The sequence below is a fragment of the Typha angustifolia genome, chromosome 12 (assembly GCF_048772165.1).
Source record: "Typha angustifolia cultivar Huaian chromosome 12, ASM4877216v1, whole genome shotgun sequence".
NCBI lineage: Eukaryota > Viridiplantae > Streptophyta > Magnoliopsida > Poales > Typhaceae > Typha > Typha angustifolia.
In genome coordinates, this window is record NC_133250.1 from 4,261,402 (window position 1) to 4,283,440 (window position 22,039).

At 36.8% G+C, this 22,039-nt stretch overlaps 1 protein-coding gene across 1 annotated transcript; it reads left to right on the plus strand.

The window, feature by feature from the left end:
* The first annotated feature begins 3,025 nt into the window (after positions 1-3,025).
* Positions 3,026-8,069, plus strand: LOC140772742 (probable galactinol--sucrose galactosyltransferase 2). The gene is made up of 14 exons (XM_073114957.1): positions 3,026-3,458; positions 4,436-4,698; positions 4,795-4,885; positions 4,977-5,025; positions 5,127-5,218; positions 5,335-5,442; positions 5,575-5,685; positions 5,761-6,171; positions 6,260-6,401; positions 6,487-6,554; positions 6,635-6,769; positions 6,841-7,094; positions 7,419-7,507; positions 7,617-8,069. The coding sequence occupies exons 1-14, from the start codon at positions 3,181-3,183 to the stop codon at positions 7,914-7,916; spliced, it is 2,391 nt and encodes a 796-aa protein (XP_072971058.1). The 5' UTR covers positions 3,026-3,180; the 3' UTR covers positions 7,917-8,069.
* Positions 8,070-22,039: the final 13,970 nt, after the last annotated feature.

Below are 22,039 nucleotides of genomic sequence, written 5' to 3' on the forward strand. Positions count from 1 at the left end.
AATATCACAGGCCTCAACAAGCCTCTAGGAATACAAGTCCAACACAAATTTGTTAAAACATAAATACCCTCGCAGGGGCTAAGTCCAACTAAAATAATAGAATAAACAAATGTTTAAAATAAAGGAATGAATCTGCTACTCCTCGATGTCCGCATCCTCTATAATCAGCTCTGAAATATTTCCACCAAAATGACGGTGAGCAGAGGGCCCAGCAAGTAAAATCTAATAATAATCTAAGAATATTACATGATAAATAGAAATGCAAACTCATAACATGTCAGGGAAAGTGTACATTATGACTTTTAATAACTTTCATCATTATAGCTTATTTTACATAGAAATTCACACAGAAGTCGAGTCACAATGATATATCTCACAAAGCACCATAAAAATTGAGAGGGACTAGTCATCTAGCGGTATTATCATCCATACATGCCTGGCGACGCTGCATATGACCAGTTGTCTATGGCCATCAGACTAAGAACCCCAATCGTAGGCTCATCAACATCACTCTAGTAATCATCGCACAGAGCGAAATCATCACATACGACAGATAAGAGCACACAGCTCGATAGACGCCCTAACCCTGCGTCCTCGGGTACCGCTAACTAGTCTCCAACTAGGGCAGTATAATCACCTAAATGCTCCACCAGCTACCGACCTCAGGTGTAGACCGCTAATATAATACTATATAATACACTCTACCCTTAACCCCGAGTTGAGTGAGTAAAAGGGCACTGCCTAGCTGGGACTTGACTAACAATGATATGTGCACATGGTGCCATGACCTCTATTATTTATTTAACAAAATCATTAAAATAACAGGTTTTATAAACAAGCATAAAGTCTATCATACATGTGCATTAAATGATAAATAATGCAAGTAAGAATTGACATGTAATTAAATGCAAGTATGAAATGTTATGTAATTTTCACAAGTAAGAAAACAACATTTAATTAATATAGATAAGAAATGACATAAGTATGCATTTTTCGTAGACTATTATATAATTCTACTCGCCTGAGTTATTTCTGGAATCCGTCTTACTCTCCTAATCAGTCGGCTCTTCTCGATTTTCGAGATCCTTCCCGCACAATAATGGATCTAATAATTTATAAATAAAATAAACATAAGATTAATGGACTTATAGACTAACTATCTTATTGTATGAATTTAAGTTTGATTTTCTAGGTCCAAAATATTATTTGTCTTAATTTAAAAAAAATAGCGATCATTTAGAGTCGTTTACAATGTAAGTGTCCAAGATAAATGAAAAGACTAATAAATTCAAATATCTGATTTAATTATGTATAAATCCTAATTTTATTAAATAACATGGTTGAGAAAAATTTAATTAATTATAATTTATGTAGCTAATAGAATTTTAAAAAAATAACAGACTAATAAATAAATCAGTCTTAGGGTTAATGGTTGGGCTGGGCTCAAGGCCCAGCAAATTAGGTGAGAGAGAGAGAGTGGGATTGAGAGTGGGCTGCAGTCCTACCTGTAGCCCACTAGACTAAAGATAGTGGACTGGGCTCTTGAGCCCAGTCCAACAGAATGAGGAGGTGGGCTGCGGCCTACCAGGTTCTATTGTGCTCTGGACTGGGCTCAAGGGCCCAGTCCAACAGGGTGAGGTGGTGGACTAGGCTCTAGAGCCTAGTCCAACAAAATGAGGAGGTGGGCTGCACAGCCCACTAGAAACTAAGGGGGGCCAGAGCCCAGTCCACCGAGACCTTAGAAAAAAAAATTATGAGGTCCTCGGCTGCAGCGCAGGCCATGCCATAGCCCAGCCCATGCCACAGCCCAGTGGTGGGGGTTGGCCCAACCCCCACCTTCTCCTCGCTAGAGAAAGAAAAAGAAGCAGAGGAGAAAGGGTGTTGCTGCCAGTGATCCCCGTCACCGGCAGCCCCCAGCTTCGGCAACTCCTCCCCAAGTCGACTAGGTCGACTCGGGTGCAGGAGTGATCAGAACCTCCGGCCAGTGCGGCCAAAGGGTAAGAGTTGAGGAACTCCATGGTCAGCGGCCATGGAGCTTCCGACTTAGTGCTAGGTGGGCTCGAAGCCCTTATCTCGAGTACCTACCTCTTCCAAGTGAAGAGGTGGGTCAGTCGAGGTTGACAAGCGAGGCCACCACCGCCAGTGGTGGCCGCTTGTGCCAAAGAAACCCGACGGTGGGAGGCGACATGGCATCGCCTCCCTCACGCCCCGTGGGTACCCAATTTGGGTACCCATAGCAAGGGGTTGAAGCGGGGAAACTTTTCGGACCGATGGGTTGTCGATCCGAGGTCGCCGGCCGACGAATTTCTCCAGCGAAGGCAGACGTAAATAAATTCCTAATTACGCATGATTAACTAGGCTATTGTCAAATTAAACTAAAGAGGGTATGGAGGCTAACCTGAGGATCGAGGTGACGAGGTTTTGGTTGATTATCGACGCTCCGGTGACTTGCTGACCGCGACGAGAATTTCGGCGGCTTGGGAGAGAAAAGAGAGAAGGGAAGAGCGAAGAAAAGGAAATTGCGAAAGAAGGAAACTCGAGTGGAAGGAGTGGAGATTAAATAGAGAAGAGGTGGAGAGGGCAACGGAGTGGAGTTAACTCCACTCCGGTGCACTTCTCTCCCACCTCTCGCAACTGACTGCGAGAGGTGGGGGAGGGGAAGGAGTCAGCACACGTGCTTGTTAGAGTGCACGTGCATGGCACGTGCGCTAACATTTTTTTTTTATTAAAAAAACGGGTGTTACGAGTGCTATGGCTTAATAAAGGGTTAGGACTCTATTTCTCATTCTAATCTTTCCTATATCAAGTTTGTCTGATTTGGATATGAATGAATGATAATTCCCTTTTAAAAGAACAAACAATCTAGAAGTGCTATGTAATTTAATTAGCACGTGACAGTTTGTCAAATATTCAACAGCAACATCAGGGATTCAGTGTTTGACCTGATTGTCTTGCTTCCAAACATAAGATTACTTTGCTCTTCCCTATCCATTGTTACGTGCATAATACTCTGACCATGTGCGAGAAAGCATTTTCCTGACATGCTCTGCTATTTTTTTTCGTCCGACTTGTCTCGCCTATTCGACAGCAATATAGGGATTCGGGCATTCAATGTTTGACCCAATTGTATTGCTTCCAGACTTGTGACTACTTGTCTCTTCCCTATCCGTTTTCTCGCGCATGATAATCTACTTATGTACTCTACGTCCATGGTCGGATAACATACAGACTCCGGCATCAAGAATTAGCACAGAGAAGAGGAAGAGAAGGTGGATCGAAATGACGGACTCCGCCACGCCGTGCATTAACGACGGGAGACTCGTCATCCGGGACCGGACGGTGCTCACCGGTGTTCCGCCGAACATTACGCTGGAGCCCTTGGTGTCGGCCTCGGCCTTCGTCGGCGCCTCATCAGCGACACGGAGCTCCTACCATGAATTCACACTTGGAGTCTTGGAGTAAGTTTGTTTATTCCCCTCTTTTAACTCCGTTAGATTAATGTTGTTTGATGAGGTAAATTAAGTATCTTAGTTAGTAGTTTTGTTTGAATGCCGAGTATCAACTGTTTCAATTGTTTTGATTTATTAGTGCCATAAAATTTTGTTGGCATGCTAAAGGTCAGGCGGAGGAAAACCTAGACACGCCTAAAATCCCCTCTTCTAGAGTTCTCTACATTTTAATCAAATTGATGCAAGTAGCCAACATTGGATTGTTGGATAATAATGCGGCAATTGATATAATATCGTATGCCAATTAATTGCCAGATGCCCTTTTGCCTTGATGGAATTCCTAGAGCTTAGGAATCTGTGATTTTTTTTTTCATGCATTACGGAGTCAGAGAACAGGGGTGGTTTAACAATTATTAGCCAGAAAAATGTTGGTTTGGCATTAATTTTCTTAATCTCTAGGTGGAAGTGTAACTGGTTGAAGCACTTTCAGAGTCTCCAATGTTTTCTAATTGATGAAGTCTACATGCAAGAATTACCAAAAGTGGGAACTCTTCCATGTAGTAAGATAGGAGCGTAACCTTTTGTTCCATCATTAGTCTTTTCAGTGATCTGCCGATTAATTAAGGGTTAAAAGAGTTTCTTACATTATGTATCTGTTCTGAAAGAAGACAAGAACAGAAAATACACTACTATTGATAACGATCTTTTCTTTACTAAGAGAATCAATCAGGCAAAAAAAGTTATATAAGCAAAGGTGGATAATCTCTTTGTCTTTGATTTTGATTGTCTTAGTTTACATTACTATTTCTTTTGAATTATAATATCTTTTCATTGGCTTTAAATCAGATGAAATATTTGAATCCTTTTATGCTTTTCAAGTATCTACACTAGCATTTGAATTCTGATGACTAACTACTGTTTTATTTGAATACAAGGAAACAAAGATATTAAGGTCCTCTTTTCTTTTGTCTTGGGTTATTCTGCAGTGGATTCAGATGGCTCTGTTTGTATCGATTTAAGATCTGGTGGATGATTCCACGATGGGGAAAGTCAACCAGTGAAATTCCGTATGAAACTCAGATGCTATTACTGGAAGCAAAAGAAAATGCAATGGTAGAGGATGAGACAGTAGATTCAGCTAATAACAGTAGTATCTTTTACATACTAATACTGCCAGTTCTGGATGGTGATTTTCGTGCAAGCCTTCATGGGTGCTCCACCAACGAGCTCCAATTTAGTTTGGAGAGTGGTAAGATAAAGTCAGATGGTTGCCATAAAAATAAGACTTTCAGTAGATTATATAACTTGTTTTTTCTCTGTATTATTTTTTTTTTGACAAATCCAGGTGATCCAGAAGTCCAAACTTCACAAGTTCTTGAGGCTATTTTTATCAATTCAGGCAATAATCCATACGAGCTTATCAGAGAATCTATCAAGTTAGTGTAATTCATAATTTTGGATGAACATTTATCATTTATAGTACTTCTTTCATGTTCTTAACATAGCCTTTTTGTAATTCTCGCACAGGATTTTAGCCAAACAGAAAGGAACTTTCAGTCATGTTGAGAACAAGAAGGTATTCACTAGTTTACTAGCGTTGCTAAAATTTTCCCCTTCTTGTCCTTCGAATTAGTATAGCTTATGAAGATTTTGTTATGTTGTTTATTCCTATGATAGATCCCAGATTTTTTAAACTGGTTTGGATGGTCCACTTGGGATGCATTTTATACTAATGTCAACCCTGAAGGAATCAAGAAAGGCCTTCAGAGGTACGTAATCTGTCAGTCTACATGAAAGCAATTATGCAGATGCATCCTTTGTAGAGGTGCTAATTTATTAATTGAAGAAAATCAATGCGGATTCCCTTGTTTTCTCTTTGTCACAGCTTGGCAGAGGGAGGAACACCAGCAAAATTTTTGATTATTGATGATGGTTGGCAGGAAACACAGAATGAGTTTCAAAAGGAAGGTCAACCATTAACTGAAGGAACTCAGTGAGTGATTCTACCATAAAACAGTTCTCTATTTTCTGCAATGCAACGCCACCAGGTAATTCTATATTATCCATATGCTTTAAATCATTATGTGAGAGCGATTTTTCTTGCTACTTCTTGTTCAATTTACAGATTTGCCATCAGATTAACTGATGTTAAGGAGAACTGCAAATTTAAGGAGAAAGATACATGCAAGTATCTTGGAGAGTTGATCAAATTCATCAAAGAGAGATATGGACTGAAGTAAGAATCCCTCCGTTGTAAATTCAAAGTCATCCTTGATGAAGATTTGTACTTAAAGATGACTTCATGTTGCAGATATGTCCTTATGTGGCATGCTTTGGCTGGTTATTGGGGGGGAGTCCTTCCAACATCAGAAGCAATGAAGAAGTATGATCCAAAGCTCAAGTATCCAGTTGTATCTCCCAGTATGAGGAGAAATCTTTGGGATATAGCTATGGATAGCTTGGAAAAGTATGGAGTTGGTTTAATAGGTCCAGCCAAAATAGACGAGTTCTACAATGACTTGCATAAATATCTTTCAACCAGCGGTGTAGATGGAGCTAAGGTAGATGTGCAGACCCTACTTGAAACCCTTGGAGCTAGCCATGGTGGAAGGGTCTCATTGACTAGGAAATACCAACAAGCACTTGAAGAATCAATCAGTAAGAACTTTGGAGATAATAACTTAATTTGCTGCATGTGTCACAACTCAGACTCAATTTACAGGTAATTTTCTCATTAAAATCACAGTGAATGTCATGTTAGATGAGAAGACAAATGCATTGGTGCTTCTAAAAAATTTGGTTAATTGCAGCTCCAAGAAAAGTGCAGTTGTGAGAGCCTCAGAGGATTTTATGCCCAAGGAACCAGGATTGCAGACTTTACATGTTGCTTCAGTCTCATTCAATAGCTTGCTACTAGGCGAGATAGCAATACCTGACTGGGATATGTTCCATGTGAGACTCCTACCAAGGAGTAGTTCATTTATCTATTTTCTATACTGTATTATGAAATAATCTTTGGTTTTTTGCTTAATTTTAGAGTGACCATGACACTGCCAACTTCCATGCTGCAGCTAGAGCAGTTGGAGGATCTGGTGTCTATGTAAGGTAATCTATAGTTAAAAAGAAAAAGAAAACATTTGACATTCTAATAGTAACAAACTTCTGATCCTTTATTTTTGAGATAGTGACAAACCAGGGCAACATAACTTTGAGATCCTCAAACGGATCGTACTCCCTGATGGATCAATTTTAAGAGCAAGGTTTGCCGGCCGTCCAACTCGGGACTGTTTGTTTGATGATCCAGTAATGGATGGAAGAAGGTAAGGACCCCGACTTCATTTAGCACAATACATTTGAACTTTCACATAAGTTCTAATAATCTACTCTTCAGCCTTCTGAAGATATGGAACTTGAACAAGATTTGTGGAGTAATCTGTATATTCAACTGCCAAGGATCTGGTTTTTGGCCACCAAGAGAACAATTTAACCAAGTGGGAGTTGGCTGGCCATTGAAAGACGTTCCTGTTTCTGCTTCTAGTTCATTGTGCATCTCAGGTCATGTCTCTCCATCAAATATTGAATATCTTGGGAACCTTGCTGGTGAGAACTGGAATGGGGATTGTGCAGTATATGCTTTTAATTCAGGTAATTAACAACCAAGATCTTATGTACTTCAGTGTAAAACATAGTCTTGGAGATCTCTCTCGATTTTCTTGGTTCTTAAACTATAATGTGAGAATTGTCGTTCAAACTTATTGTCTATTTTGTCAAATTTCAATTACTAGTATTAAAATTCATCATAAGTAGCTAGTTTCAGTGCATCTATCTGGTATGTACCACCTACAAAGCCCATGAATAGAACCATAGTGCTCGCTAACATCGTAATTTTTAATATAAATTCAAGTATAACTATGGTGACTATCACTAGCAAGCTCAGCTTATAAGTCTGTTTACTTTCATTAACTGCAGGATCTCTTACAAGAATATCGAAGTGTGGGAGTCTAGCTATTTCGTTGTACACTTTGCAATTTGAAGTCTACACCATATCACCAATCAAGGTTAACTTTTCTTCCTGCAAATTTTATCAAGTTTGTTCACCAATTGGCTACTCATTTATAATATCTTCAGAATGTACTTTTCTTAGTAGAGTAACTTTTGGCTTGTCAGGACTACAATCAAAACATTCAGTTCGCACCAATTGGACTAATTAATATGTTCAATTCCGGAGGAGCTATTGATGATCTTAGTAGCGATTTTGATTCTTCTGGATGTATGATAAAGATCAAATGTAGAGGTCCTGGCCAGTTTGGAGCATATTCTAGCTTGAGCCCAAAACATTGTGTTGTGGGTACGAAGGAGGAAGAATTCAATTATGATGGCAACAATGGATTCTTAGCCTTTAATCTTTCACATGTTCCAGCTGAGAGCAATTTTTGGGATATCAAAATTATGTACCCAATAATATAATTGGGCTTAATGTTCATATTCTCTTTAAATTCATCTCTTTGCTCTTAGTACTTGTTTACAAGTAAACTGTGAAATTGATGGTTAAACTCTGTATTATCTTATTTCAAGCAAGACAAAATTGTTGGAATTGCTATATTTACAGTTGCCTTCTTACATTATGGAACCGTGTCCCAAGTTCTACATTTTATAAGCAGGTGGTAGTTCTGTGGAAGTTGGTCTGGGAAGAGAAAAAGATTGGGGATAGGATAGGGATAGGAGCGCTGATTTTTGTTGTGACCATTGTAGTTAATCAAAATTCTATCTATATTGGTGGTATCTGTAAGGAACATTGCTGGTCTCAGCCTAATAGCATCTAGTCTCAGTGGAAACAGATTAGGAGGCTGTTTGGTTTCTTGTATTTAGAAATACATATATATTAAGAAATATTTGTTTCTCTAGATGTTACATTTAGAGAAACAATTTTGTTGATTGTATTTTATAATATTGTATTTGTTAAACATATGTTTGGTTTATTGTATTTTATAATAATATAATTGATAATCAAATGTTTGGTTGGTCGTATTTCATAATACTATTTTGATATTATAATTATATAATTTTTTGGGAATTTTCTATTATGTAAGAATGTAGAAACATTATACTCCAAAAATAAATAAGAGTGCAAAATAAAATAGCTTTAAATTCTTTTGGAGATTTAAAACTCTACTAGTATGAGTTATTAGAAACATAGCAAAACAGTGAAATTCAAATAAAAATATGTCATTACGAACATAGCAAAACACTAAAATTCAAATAAAACTGTCATTACAAACATAGCAGAACACTGAATTCAAATAAAACTATCTTAAAATAAGCAATGTCCTAATAAAAAAAGAAAAAAAAATCTCGTCATAGTTGAAGAAAATAGATTCTTACAACTCATACCTTGTGTTGAGTAAAGTACATTACAAACTAATATAATATTATAAGTATTAAAATAAAGATGCATAGTCTCAAGAACAAAGTATAACACTTGAAAATAACTCAAAACTCTATTTACATTGTTACGAATTACGAACCGCTCTAATCCAATTCGTAATGGTTTTAGATAGAGTTTTGTAAGGAACTTTCAAAGGTTATTACGGTCGATCTAATCGTTGGATCCTACCGCAATTTGGATATGTTGTCATGCTTAAAAAGAGCTTTTTAACGGATTCAAGATCTCAGAATTTTGGATGACTAGATCTCGAGATATTGATTAAATAGTAGCCAAAGGTCGGGATGAATCCTAGCTTATGGCTAGCCCTTCAATGGATAGTTAGGTGCCAAGAGAACTCATCTTTTAGAGTGAAAGGGGAGAAGTTATTACAGAAGTAGGGATTCAGGAGTTAGAGGAGGCCGACCAAGAACTTAGATAGTGGAAGGAAGGAGGTGGGAGAGTGCGCCAACAGCTAGAGCAAGGAGGGAGATAGAGCAGCAATACCAATGCAATTATCAAATAAAGATCAAATTAGGGTTTCCTCTATATATTTGTAGAGGCTAACCCTATACCGACCTAGATAAGGACTCAATCAACCAATACCACTAGACTAACCTAAGTCGAACTCGAGTTCACAATACATCTCATAACTTGATTAGAACAATTAATCAACTTGACCGGACTCAATTAACCAATTAATAAGTTGAGTCCATATTTAGCAGGTATTTGAGTTTATGGCTCAACTAACAAGGTAGCTGCCAAAAAGAAATGCAAGAAATCAAACTAGATAAATAGGTTTATCCCAATGAACCTAATATGCCGCGAATGAATCCAATCTGACCGAGTCGTATCAACTTGAAGTGATCAATTTTAGTGCCCTTAATATGAAAAAGATACTTATCAAGCCATAACTTCCTATGTTTCACTAACTTGGCTAAAAACCCTCTAGCTTGTGTATCCTTTTCAAACAAATAGTCAAAGATAGATGCCAAATCGTTATGGTTATATCCTTCCTATTCTAGCTTCATTACTTCAATGTAGAGATCATCAGTAAATGCCTTGATTTTAGCTATCAAGAGCCTTAGCAACTTTTGCAATTTGAGTAGCAACATTTTTCATTACCTCTATTTTAGCATCTCTAGATCTCTTCAAATTCTTGAGGAGTTGGATTGTATTGGTTCATTTCCCATGCTAGATGATTCTTCATCATAATTTTCACTAGGCATTGAATGACATATAGTAGGTTTTGTTAGTAATTTCATGTTTTTGACATGAATTTTTATTAACTTTGAGCTAAGTTTTAAGTGGAGCCCACACATTATTAATGATGGTTTAATAGTGGAATTAATTTAGCTCAAAGTGTACTTTATTGTCAAATATTCACTTAGTCAAATCCATGAAGAGAAGTGAATGAAAATTGGCTCTAAAGTGGGTATCATGGCAATGGAAAATAAAGAAAATGAAGTTTAGTACCATATTGGATATTTGAGAAATGTTAGTATGGTATATAAGTAATAAACTTCTTATGGGCTTTGGGCCTCAAAAGGGGTACCTATTTTGTGGGTAAATGTTACTATGCAACTTAACTTACACACACACGCGCCGCCCGGCCCAGCTCGACTCGACTCGGTTCGGTTCGCACGCACGGGTCAAGTCCAATTTTAATTTTTGCTTGATACGAGTTCAAATCTGGTTTGGTTCGGGGTCGAAGTGGTGTGTCCCTTCGATAAACAGTTAATCAATTCAGTTAGTTGGTTGAACTCGACCCAAATGGTGCATCCCTTCACAGTGTAACTGTAAATTAGTGATAGAGGTGGTGAATATGAGTCACCATTTGCACAAATATGTGCAGAAAATGGAATTATTCATCAAATAATGGCTCCTTACGCTCCACAGCAAAATGGTATTGCTAAACGTAAGAATAGAACTCTGAAAGAGATGATGAATGCCATGTTAATAAGTTCTGGTTTACCCCAGAATTTGTGGGGGGAAGCTTTGCTTTCTGCAAATCACATTCTCAACCGGTTACCCCATAAGAAATTGTATAAAACACCTTATGAGTTATGGAAAGGTCGAGAACCTAGCTATAAATTCTTAAGAGTATGGGGGTGCCTAAAAGAACAAAAATTGGACCTAAAACTATTGATTGTATATTCATTGGTTATGCTCATAACAGTAGTGCATATCGATTCCTGGTTCACAAATCAGATAATTCTGAGGTACATGAGAATACAATTATTGAGTCTAGGAATGCATCATTCTTTGAGAATATATTTCCATATAAATTTACATCTGAAATAAGTTCTCTCAAAAGAACTTATGAAAATAAGCAGGACCAAGAGTCCATGCAAGAAGGAAATGATAATGAACCTAGACGAAGTAAGAGGGCAAGGACTTCTACGTCTTTTGGTCCAGATTTTCTAACATATTTGTTAGAAAAAGAACCTCAGAGTTATAAGGAAGCAATGTCTACTCCTGAAGCTCCGTTATGGAAAGAAGCCATTGATAGTGAAATTGAATCCATTTTGCAAAATCATACCTGGGAATTGGTGGATCTTCCACCAGGGTGTAAACCTTTGGGTTACAAATGGATATTTAAAAGAAAGATGAAAGCAGATGGTTCAATTGACAAATACAAGGCGAGACTTGTAGTCAAAGGATATAGACAGACAGAGGGAATAGATTACTTTGATACATATTCACCTGTAACAAGAATAACGTCTATCCGATTAATAATTGCTCTTGCGGCATTATATAATCTGGAAATACATCAGATGGATGTGAAAACTGCATTCTTAAATGGTGAATTAAATGAAGAAATCTATATGGAACAACCTGAAGGGTTTGTGGCTCCAGGACAAGAGAGAAAAGTGTGCAAATTAGTTAAGTCTCTTTATGGGCTTAAACAAGCACCTAAACAATGGCATGAAAAATTTGACTTAGTTATGATGTCCAATGGTTTTCACATTAATGAATGTGATAAATGTGTTTATGTGAAATGCATTTCAGATAATTATGTCATTGTATGTCTATATGTGGATGACATGATAATAACTGGTAGCAATATTAATATCATTAAAGCTACCAAGAACATGTTGGCTAACAAGTTCGATATGAAAGATATGGGAGTTGCAGATGTGATTCTTGGTATAAAGATCACTAAGGCAACCGAAGGGTATGTTATATCTCAATCACATTATATTGAGAAAATACTCGACAAATTTGATAAAAATAGTAGCAATATAGCCAGAACACCTATAGATGTGAATCTTCATCTCACAAAAAATACAGGTGTATGTATATCTCAGTTAAAATATTCTCGGATAATAGGCAGTTTGATGTACGTCATGAATTGCACTCGTCCGGATATTGCGTACTCCGTGAGTAAACTGAGTAGATATACAAGTAATCCAGGCAGTAATCACTGGAAGGCGATAGTTAGGGTACTCAGATATTTGAGATACACCACTAACTATGGATTGCACTATTCAAAATATCCAGCAGTACTTGAAGGGTACAGTGATGCAAACTGGATATCTGATACAAAAGATACCAAATCCACGAGCGGATATGTCTTTACACTTGGAGGTGCATCTATTTCATGAAAATCTTCTAAACAAACATGTATAGCTAGATCTACTATGGAATCTGAATTCATAGCATTAGATAAGGCTGGAGAAGAAGCAGAATGGCTTCGAAATTTTTTAGAAGATATTCCTATGTGGCCAAAACCTGTGCGCAATTTGCATACATTGCGATAGTCAATCAGCTATAGGAAGGGCACAGAGTCAAATGTATAACGGTAAGTCACGACATATACGTCGTAGGCATAATACAGTGCGACAATTGATCTCAAATGGTATAATATCCATTGATTATGTAAAATCAAAGGATAACATCGCGGATCCATTAACTAAAGGTTTAACAAGAGATCAAGTATATTGTTCATCGAGGGGAATGGGTTTAAAGCCTACCACCTAGAGTAACGACACAACGGCAACCCAACCTAGTTGACTGGAGATCCCAAGATCTAGGTTCAAAGGGACAACCGAGTTGTGGGGGCGTTCTCTGAAATCACTAAGGAATTAAATTTCCTACACCTTTCCTATGATGACATAGTGATAAACCTGTACTAAGTGTTAGGGTAAGCAATGCTTTTAATGGCTCTTATACTTTGAAAATCCAAGTGGAGTATGACAGGATACTCTTAATAAGAGGTCACCTATGTGAGTGTGAAGTGGGCCGCTTCTATGAGATGACTAGGCTAAATCTCTAGAGCACTGAAAGAATTACCAGGTGCGTCCAGGGCCGAAATGGACACAACATATAGAACCGACTGTGTTGAAAACAGCCGTATGAGTATTATTGTCTTGGTTTATACAAAAGCTGAACAGTTCAAGACATCATGTTCACTGGTTAGCGAATAAATCCGATAATACTTCACTATGGAAGGTTCAAAGCCAAAAGCTACCTTTCCTGATACGGTAACTTTTCGTTGTACTCTCAATCAAGTCTGCATTTCATATGCATTTTCAACCAATTTATTCATGTGGGGGATTGTTAGTAATTTCATGTTTTTGACATGAATTTTTATTAACTTTGAGCTAAGTTTTAAGTGGAGCCCACATATTATTAATGATGGTTTAATGGTGGAATTAATTTAGCTCAAAGTGTACTTTATTGTCAAATATTCACTTAGTCAAATCCATGAAGAGAAGTGAATGAAAATTGGCTCTAAAGTGGGTATCATGGCAATGGAAAATAAAGAAAATGAAGTTTAGTACCATATTGGATATTTGAGAAATGTTAGTATGGTATATAAGTAATAAACTTCTTATGGGCTTTGGGCCCCAAAAGGGGTACCTATTTTGTGGGTAAATGTTACTATGCAACTTAACTTACACACACGCGCGCCGCCCGGCCCGGCTCGACTCGGTTCGGTTCGCACGCACGGGTCAAGTCCAATTTTAATTTTTGCTTGATACGAGTTCAAATCTGGTTTGGTTCGGGGTCGAAGTGGTGTGTCCCTTCGATAAACAGTTAATCAATTCAGTTAGTTGGTTGAACTCCACCCAAATGGTGCATCCCTTCACAGTGTAACTGTAAATTAGTTTCTGATCCGAATTGGTGCATCCATTCGGTGATTTTGCATCTTTTCGTCAAGCCTGTTTACCTCTATAAATAGGCTGTCAGTCTGCATAATTATATAGAACATCAGAGAAGAGAACTTGGTTCATTCCTTCTAGAGTCGTCGAGTCTGCATCCGAAAGAGAGTACAACACAGTTCAGGTTCAATCAAGGCATTAGAAAGCTGCTTCCTTTCCAGTGCAAGGCAGTCGTTGTATCCTGGGAGACCGACGTCCACTGTTCCAGAAGCAATCGGTGGAGGGCGAATTGGTCTTAAGGAGATAGTGTCCAACACTAGACTCGACTATTCAGAATTCTATATTCTGTAATCTGTAAGTTATTTATATTATTTTGATCGAATTTATTGTAACTCTTTGGAATCAGATTGTTACTGCCAACAGGTTTGTCATTAATTGTAATACTTCTGCTCCCCAATCCTCCACCAAGTGGATCTATTAGTTGCTTAACAAAATAGCTAGTGGCATAATTATTGTTGCAAATAATAGCTAACAAATCATAATTTTCAATAGGCTTGTTGATAAAAGGTTCATCTTTACTGTTTGCCTACACATTAAGACATTACATAAACATAAGCATCACAAAGAAAAAGTAAATTTTAAAGTTGATAATTTATATATATACCTGTACATATGTTTTGTACTCCTCTTTTTCCATAACTATTTTTTTCTCCTTCTTAATCTATCCTACACCACTTAACTCCTTAAGTTTCTTGATACGTTTCCACACATTCACCAAATGCCTTAAATGGTATCGAATGTTGCTTACTGCCACAAGCTTATCAAATTTCTAGTGTATTTCTTTTGCTGCAGCTATAATTATAGTAGTTTTAAATCCAGTCTCATATTTTAGGTTATCTTTAGCTTGACTGACCATGAAGTCAAGAAAGAAATAATTCATGCTAGAAGTCCAACGAAAATTGTGTGAGACTTTTTTATAACCATCACTTGTCTGCATATCAAAATTCATGATATATACAAAGAAAGAAATAAAGGATTGCAAGATGCCAATCATATACATTAGTGGATAATCACATTTACACAAAGAAAGAAAGAAAGAAATAATCACATTTGAATCTACATTAGTGGAGAAATGGGCTAGCTAAATTTAGAAGGATAACCATTAGAGATTAATAAGAACAAAGTTTTCTCACAAATAGATGTGATAAAAAAAAAGACTAATAAACAACATAAACATGAGAATTGTAAATTAAAGTTTCACATGAAAGAAACAAAAGAGTACAATAGTTCCAAGTCATAAAAACTCAAATATTCACATGAAAGAAATAAAAAAGTACAAATGACTTACATCAAAGTAAATCAAAGATGTTTAGAAATACAATCTATATATTTGTATCTTTTCTATTTGCTTTATTCATCCACATCTTCTGAGCCATTTTATCTCACAATTCAATCCACTCACGGGTTTTCTCCCTTTGCTCTCTTCGAGTTCGAGTCTGCTGGGTTGATATAGGAATTCATTGTTTTTCACTAAAAATTAAATGGTCACCACCATCCATTATTATGAAATTATGAAGAATACAACATGCTAATACAATATCAACATGTGCTCGAAACGGGTAAAATGGTCTAGATGTAAAAAATCTTGAAACGATTCTTCAAAGACCCGAATGCACGCTCAATTGATGTGGAGGCTGATGAATGGAAATAATTAAATAGTTCTCTTGGATTGGAAGGTGTTCGAGAACTCCAATCTTTTAGATGATATCGTACACCACAGTATGGAACAAGGAATCCATATTTAGTGGTGGTATTTAGTAGCGTACCCACCATCACACAAGTAATATTTTCCTATATTAGAATAAAAATATAAATTAATTATACATAATATATAATATAAAATAATAAGTTACTTTTAAGCCATTTGGCCTGCCTAGTGCATCTTGTAACACTAATGCATTATGAGCTAACCCTTCCCACCCGACAAGAACATAAGTGAATTTTAACTGAAGTATACTGCCGCAAGAATATTTTGTGTCCAGAAAACCTTTCTCAAAATTGTGCAACCATGCTCGTAGGTACAGATGCATGTATATGCGTTCTATCTATTGCTCCTAAGCAATCCTGATACATATATGACATCATGTATTTATTAAATGGTCTAATAATATTATATCTATATAGATTTGCATTAAAATATTTGATATACCTTAAAGAATGGCATATATTTTTGTCGATCAGCAAAATATATGGCTAAACTGACGAAGCTCACCAATGGCAACTAAAACTGCATTAAAGTATCTGCTTACAGTTTCACCAGATCAAATAAAATTGTGCCTAATAACTCTGCTAACGAACATTATACCCAATAATATGTAGGAATATAAACACCTGCTTCTCAATTGAGAATCCCTCAAGAGACATCTCCTTAAAATTCTGCACAAGTTAAAGAAGGTAGACCTCTTTAATCGAATCATATCTATGCTTACCTCATCTCTACTATGTAGGTGTATTCTACGATTGAATACAGTCTATTGATATGATTTCTCTCTCCACTTGTTGATATATAATAGGTTTCTTATTCAATCGATGCCATTTTCTAAACTGCAGAAGAGAAACAAATCCGACAGCCGTCACACTAAATGTCAGTATTAATTCTGTGCAAAGAGTTACGCCGGAGACTATAAAAATATGCATGATGTGAAGTTCACCATACAAGCTAATAAATCAACCAATCTATGAAAACATGTGTGACATCTGCCTATATCTCCCCCCGCAGTCCTGAAATGAATATGCTCATTAATATCGGTTTAGGCCAGGGTGGCTCACAACGACTACTAACTCTTTCAGATTCTGCTTAGTACTCCAATATGGTTTGAAAAAACTCCTAGACACATGTATGTATCTAACCTTTAGGCAATGATACGTTCGTTTGCTTAAGTAAAATTCGAAAGAAATATTAAAAATGAAAGTAGAGATGAACGCTAAGATTTTAACGTGGAAAACCCAAACGGGAAAAAAACCACGAATCCAAATTCGGATCAAAACCAATCACTAGAATATTAGCAGTTACAAGACTAACTCACAAAACAACCCGTCAATCCAAACGACTTTGTTCGCTAGAACCCACGATTCACTGCTTCTCGTGATTGAAGTCTAACCTCAGTAGCCCTCGAGATTAATCTTTCGTCTAGATAGCCCTTAAGACGAAAGATTAAATTCTTGTAGATGAGTAGAACCTTGTTCATTGAAGAACCGATGTAGCCTCAAGAAGTCACCTTCAATAATCTTTTTCAACTACCCTCAAGAAGTCTCCTCCAATAATCTTCTTCAACTGCCCTAGAGATAGGGCATCACAATCTTTATATATGATCTCCAAGATAGAGCCAAATCTGAGTCTTATCCGTACTCACGAAAATCCAATAAATTGCAAACTTCATAGGTGCGTTCGAACGCGGCCCGGGTGCGTTCGAACGGCCTGACTTATTCTCAGGTGCGTTCGAACGGGCCCAAGTGCATTCGAACGCGACAGCTTGAATTCTTCAGATTGCGTTCGAACGCGTTTGTGAACGCTGCTCTCGGTCTGTGTGAACGCAATACCCGCGTCCGAACGCGTTTGTGAACGCGGCTCTCTATCTGTGTGAACGCAGTACCCGCATTCGAACGCGTTTGTGAACACGGTGTGAACTCAACGGCTTTTCTCCAATAAACTTGCAATTCTTCAAACCAGAGATATTCTAGACTTGTGTAAAGCTCATATACATGAAAAAATACACTTAGAATATTTTGTACACAATTGCCAACAAATAAAACCTAACATGATTGTTCTTTGAACCATCTTGCTCAATGTGGCAGCAAAATCTTCATATACTGTTGTCTCAAATCTGTGTATAATTCTCCTACAAAAGTCTACCCAACTAATAATTTCTCCACCACGAATAGCCGATGGATACTAATGCAATGTCGTTCCTTGAAGGTGAAAGCTTGCCATCTGGACCTTTGCGTCCTCCACTGTCCCTTGACAATCAAAATATTGTTCTACTTGAAATACTCAATCCGTCGGATCATCACCTTGGAATTTTGGAAAGTCTATAGCGTCTCACATCTATAGCCCATCTCATCATCACTCTAAATATCTTCTTAGGATATCTCAAGTCACTATCACGTACCACATATCTTGGGTGGTTAGAGTCATGAGCTAAAGGCTCAGTGAATAGACCTTACCTCGAATCAGTGATGCCAAACAGAGAGTTTACATATACTAAATAATATGAATCAGAACAAAGCATGATCTCATGTATGAGCATGTATATATATATCCTTGATAACATATATATAAATGTAATCAATTCTCATGAATGAGCATATTATGTCCTCAACCAAAATATATCTCATGATGAAATTATAATATAACATCACCCAATATAACAATATATGAAGTATAAAAATCATGATCCAGTGATAATAATCATATCAGTATTGATGCATGATGCATGCCAACTACTTGATATCATATATGTCAAAGTTAGATACAATACACATAATTTTCATTATCACAGTCATCCGTTTCAACTCTGAATATCATCTACTATGTTGGACTACGGTACCCAACCCCAAACTCGATACACATTATGCCACAAACTCAAAGCATACCCTGTTATACGCTAAGAGTATCTTTGGAGATAAATCATACCCTATCATACACTAAGGGTATCTTAGTAAATAATTATACCCTATCATACGCTTAGAGTATATCAATGATAGTTGTACCATATTATATGCTAAAAGTACAACCATCAGCCATCACTATACTCTGCCATACGCTAAGAGTCGATCTAGTACCAATTCGGACCAGATACTATTCCAGCCATCACATCACATACATAAGTATTTCATGATTTTCTATTATATGATAGATTATATCATATATTCAATACTACAACAGATTATGCAACTCAAGAATTTAGGTGTAAAAAGGTCAAAAGGAAAATAATATAATGCAATCTTCAACTATGTATCTAACACATGCATACTCCTGCTAGTCTATCACATGCACACTAATGATAAAGATCATCTTGACATAAAACCATAACAGTGGTCATCTCTATATATCACCAATGTACTCATATCCTAAATTAGCCTAATCAAATGCATGATAAATATGCTCGACTAAAATTATCTTTAGATAAAGTCATATAATCATGCTGGAGGTCAAAACATACATATACATAATTATATCATATATCCTAATTTGAGAAAGACGTCTAGGGGATAAGACTACTCATAGTCTAATTAGAAAACACAAACCATGTATTCCGCACATCCATCAACCGACTGTCAACTTATTGCCAGCTGGGTCCATGGGGTCTCAAATAAGGAGGTTCAAATATGAAAATGTTTAGGTAATATAAAGTCAGTTATTTATCCAATTAGGATCCGTTTGTGTAACATATGATGATTTATTAGATTTAGAATTTCTTCTTATTTTTATTGAATGATTTGATTTATATCATACATTTAATTATAATAACATTAATATGTTAATATTGTAATTTTAGATTTATTTATAAAACCTTAGTTTGCTAATTATATATTAAGTATATAATAGTCAATCTCTTTTGATAAAAAAAACGTAAAAGAGCTACATGTACAATAATACAATTTAAAATATTAGTACATATATTATATAATTATACTTTAATTATTTTGTGACTACTACTCATACTAAACCAATTAAGAGTTGCATATAAAATATTCTTTATTTAATCATATAATATAAACATTAAGTAAGCCTACTATTTTATTACATGCATAATAATGTATAATAAGTTGTATATATATATATATATAAAGACATGTATTAACCTAATAAAAATATATGAAGTTAAAAGTATATTTATGTACAAATATCTATAATTAAAATTAATTGAAATTGCACTAATTACACTTATCTAATAACGATGTTACTATATATATATTCCTAAAAATTTTAAATATCTAAAAATCTAATTTAGATTAATTAAATAAAATAAGTAATTTAGATAGGTGTTGCGAGAGAAGTGGTAAAACTAAGGGAAGAAGAAGAAGAAGAAGACAAGGGAAGGGAGGGAGGCTCACCTAGGTTGCGGTAGTGGCGGCGGCGATGGCGACGACGACAGTAGTAGGCCAACGTCAGTAAGAGAAGGAGAGAAAGAGAGCTTGAGAGAGAGAGGTGGTTAAGAGAGAGAGAAGGGTAAGAGAGAGTGAGAGAGAGAGAGTGTGTGTGAGAGAGAGAGAGCCATAAAGAGAGGCGGTGAAGGGGTGCGGCGGTGGTGGGAGTGACATCGACGGCGGCAAGCTAGCATCGTCAGTAAGAGAAGGAGAGAAAGGGAGAGCTCGAGAGAGAGGTGATTGGGAGAGTAAGGAGGGTAAGAGCTCTCTCGAGGTGATTGGGAGAGTATGGAGGGTAAGAGAGAGTAAGAGAGAGAGAACGAGAGTCTTCGAGAGAGAGAGAGCTATAGAGAGAGAGACGATGAAGAGGGTGCAGCAGCGATGGCGGCGGTAGGCCGGCATTGGCAAGAGAGAGTGAGTAAGACCGAAAGAGAGAAAGAGAGAAAGAGAAATTTAGAGGGAGAGAGAGAGGCGGTGGAGGAGGAAAAAGGCGGTGGCACCGAGGCTTGCCGCAGCCAGTTGGCATGTATCATATGTGTTATATTTGAGAGAATTATAATAATAGTATGACTCGATATTTATTTATATATTATTGAGAATTATATACTTGATAAATCATGATATTGTATCTACTATACATTTATATATTATTGAGGATACATGTTTATACTCATTCTTAATATGATGCTCATTTCTAATTCATACTATCTTTTGCATAATTTACTCTTTATTTAGCATCATTGATTCATGATAAGTTCTATTTATTAAGTTTTTAGCTCATGACTCCCTTTATTTTTTTTTCTTTTCTACCCCCAATAGATATGGGACACTTGATAGCAATTTGATCATGAAAAGACAGCAAAGATGAGGCAAGTTAGACATGAGGTAGTATAGAAGGTAGCTTATTTAAAAATTGAATTGTATCGATGTATACTTTTGTATTTCACTATATTAGACTATGTTTTGCATAATAGAAAATATTGTACATGTTGAATGGTATTGTATTAGTTATATTTGTTGTATCTTGATGGTTTATCGTGGCTTGTGTTTGTTAGATATAGCAATCTATGATGATTATTGTAAACTTGGATATTGATATATTATCATGGTGTGTTAGGTTTTTATTTGTTGGCAATTATGTACAAAATATTCTAAGTGTATTTTTTCATGTATATGAGCTTTTCACAAGTCTAGAATATCTCTGGTGTGAAGAATTGCAAGATCATTGGAGAAAAGCCGTCGCGTTCACACCGCGTTCACAAACGCGTTTGAACGCGAAAACTGCGTTCACACAGACAGAGAGCCGCATTCACAAACGCGTTCGAACGCGGGTACTGCGTTCACACAGACAGAGAGCCGCGTTCACAAACGCGTTCGAACGCGGGTACTGCATTCACACAGACCAAGAGCAGCGTTCACAAACGCGTTCGAACGCAACTTGACGAATTCAAGCTGTCGCGTTCGAATGCACTTGGGCCCGTTCGAACGCACCTGAGATTAAGTCAAGCCGTTCGAACGCACCCGGGCCGCGTTCGAACGCACCTATGAAGTTTGCAATTTATTGGATTTTCGTGAGTACGGATAAGACTCAGATTTGGCTCTATCTTGAAGATCATATATAAGGATTGTGAAACCCTAACTCTAGGGGGTTGAAGTAGATTATTCAAGGAGACTTTTTGGAGGCTACATCGGTTCTTCAACAAACAAGGTCCTTTGCATCTACAAATCTTAATCTTTCGTCTTAAGGGCTATCTAGATGAAAGATCAATCTCGAGGGCTACTGAGATTGGACTTCAATCACAAGAAGCAGTGAATCGTGGGTTCTAGCGATCAAGACTAAGAGGAATAAAGTCGTTTGGATCGACGGGTTGTTTTGTGAGTCAGTTTTGTAACTGCTACTATCATAGTGA

What these genes read in the sequence shown, in the direction of transcription:
- LOC140772742 (XM_073114957.1), top strand. Translation starts at nt 3,181, where the DNA reads ATGATAATCTACTTATGTACTCTACGTCCATGGTCGGATAACATACAG. An exon ending in CTTATCAGAGAATCTATCAA is followed by an intron (nt 4,886 to 4,976) that starts GTTAGTGTAATT and finishes ATTCTCGCACAG; the next exon opens with GATTTTAGCCAAACAGAAAG. An exon ending in CCATTAACTGAAGGAACTCA is followed by an intron (nt 5,443 to 5,574) that starts GTGAGTGATTCT and finishes TTCAATTTACAG; the next exon opens with ATTTGCCATCAGATTAACTG.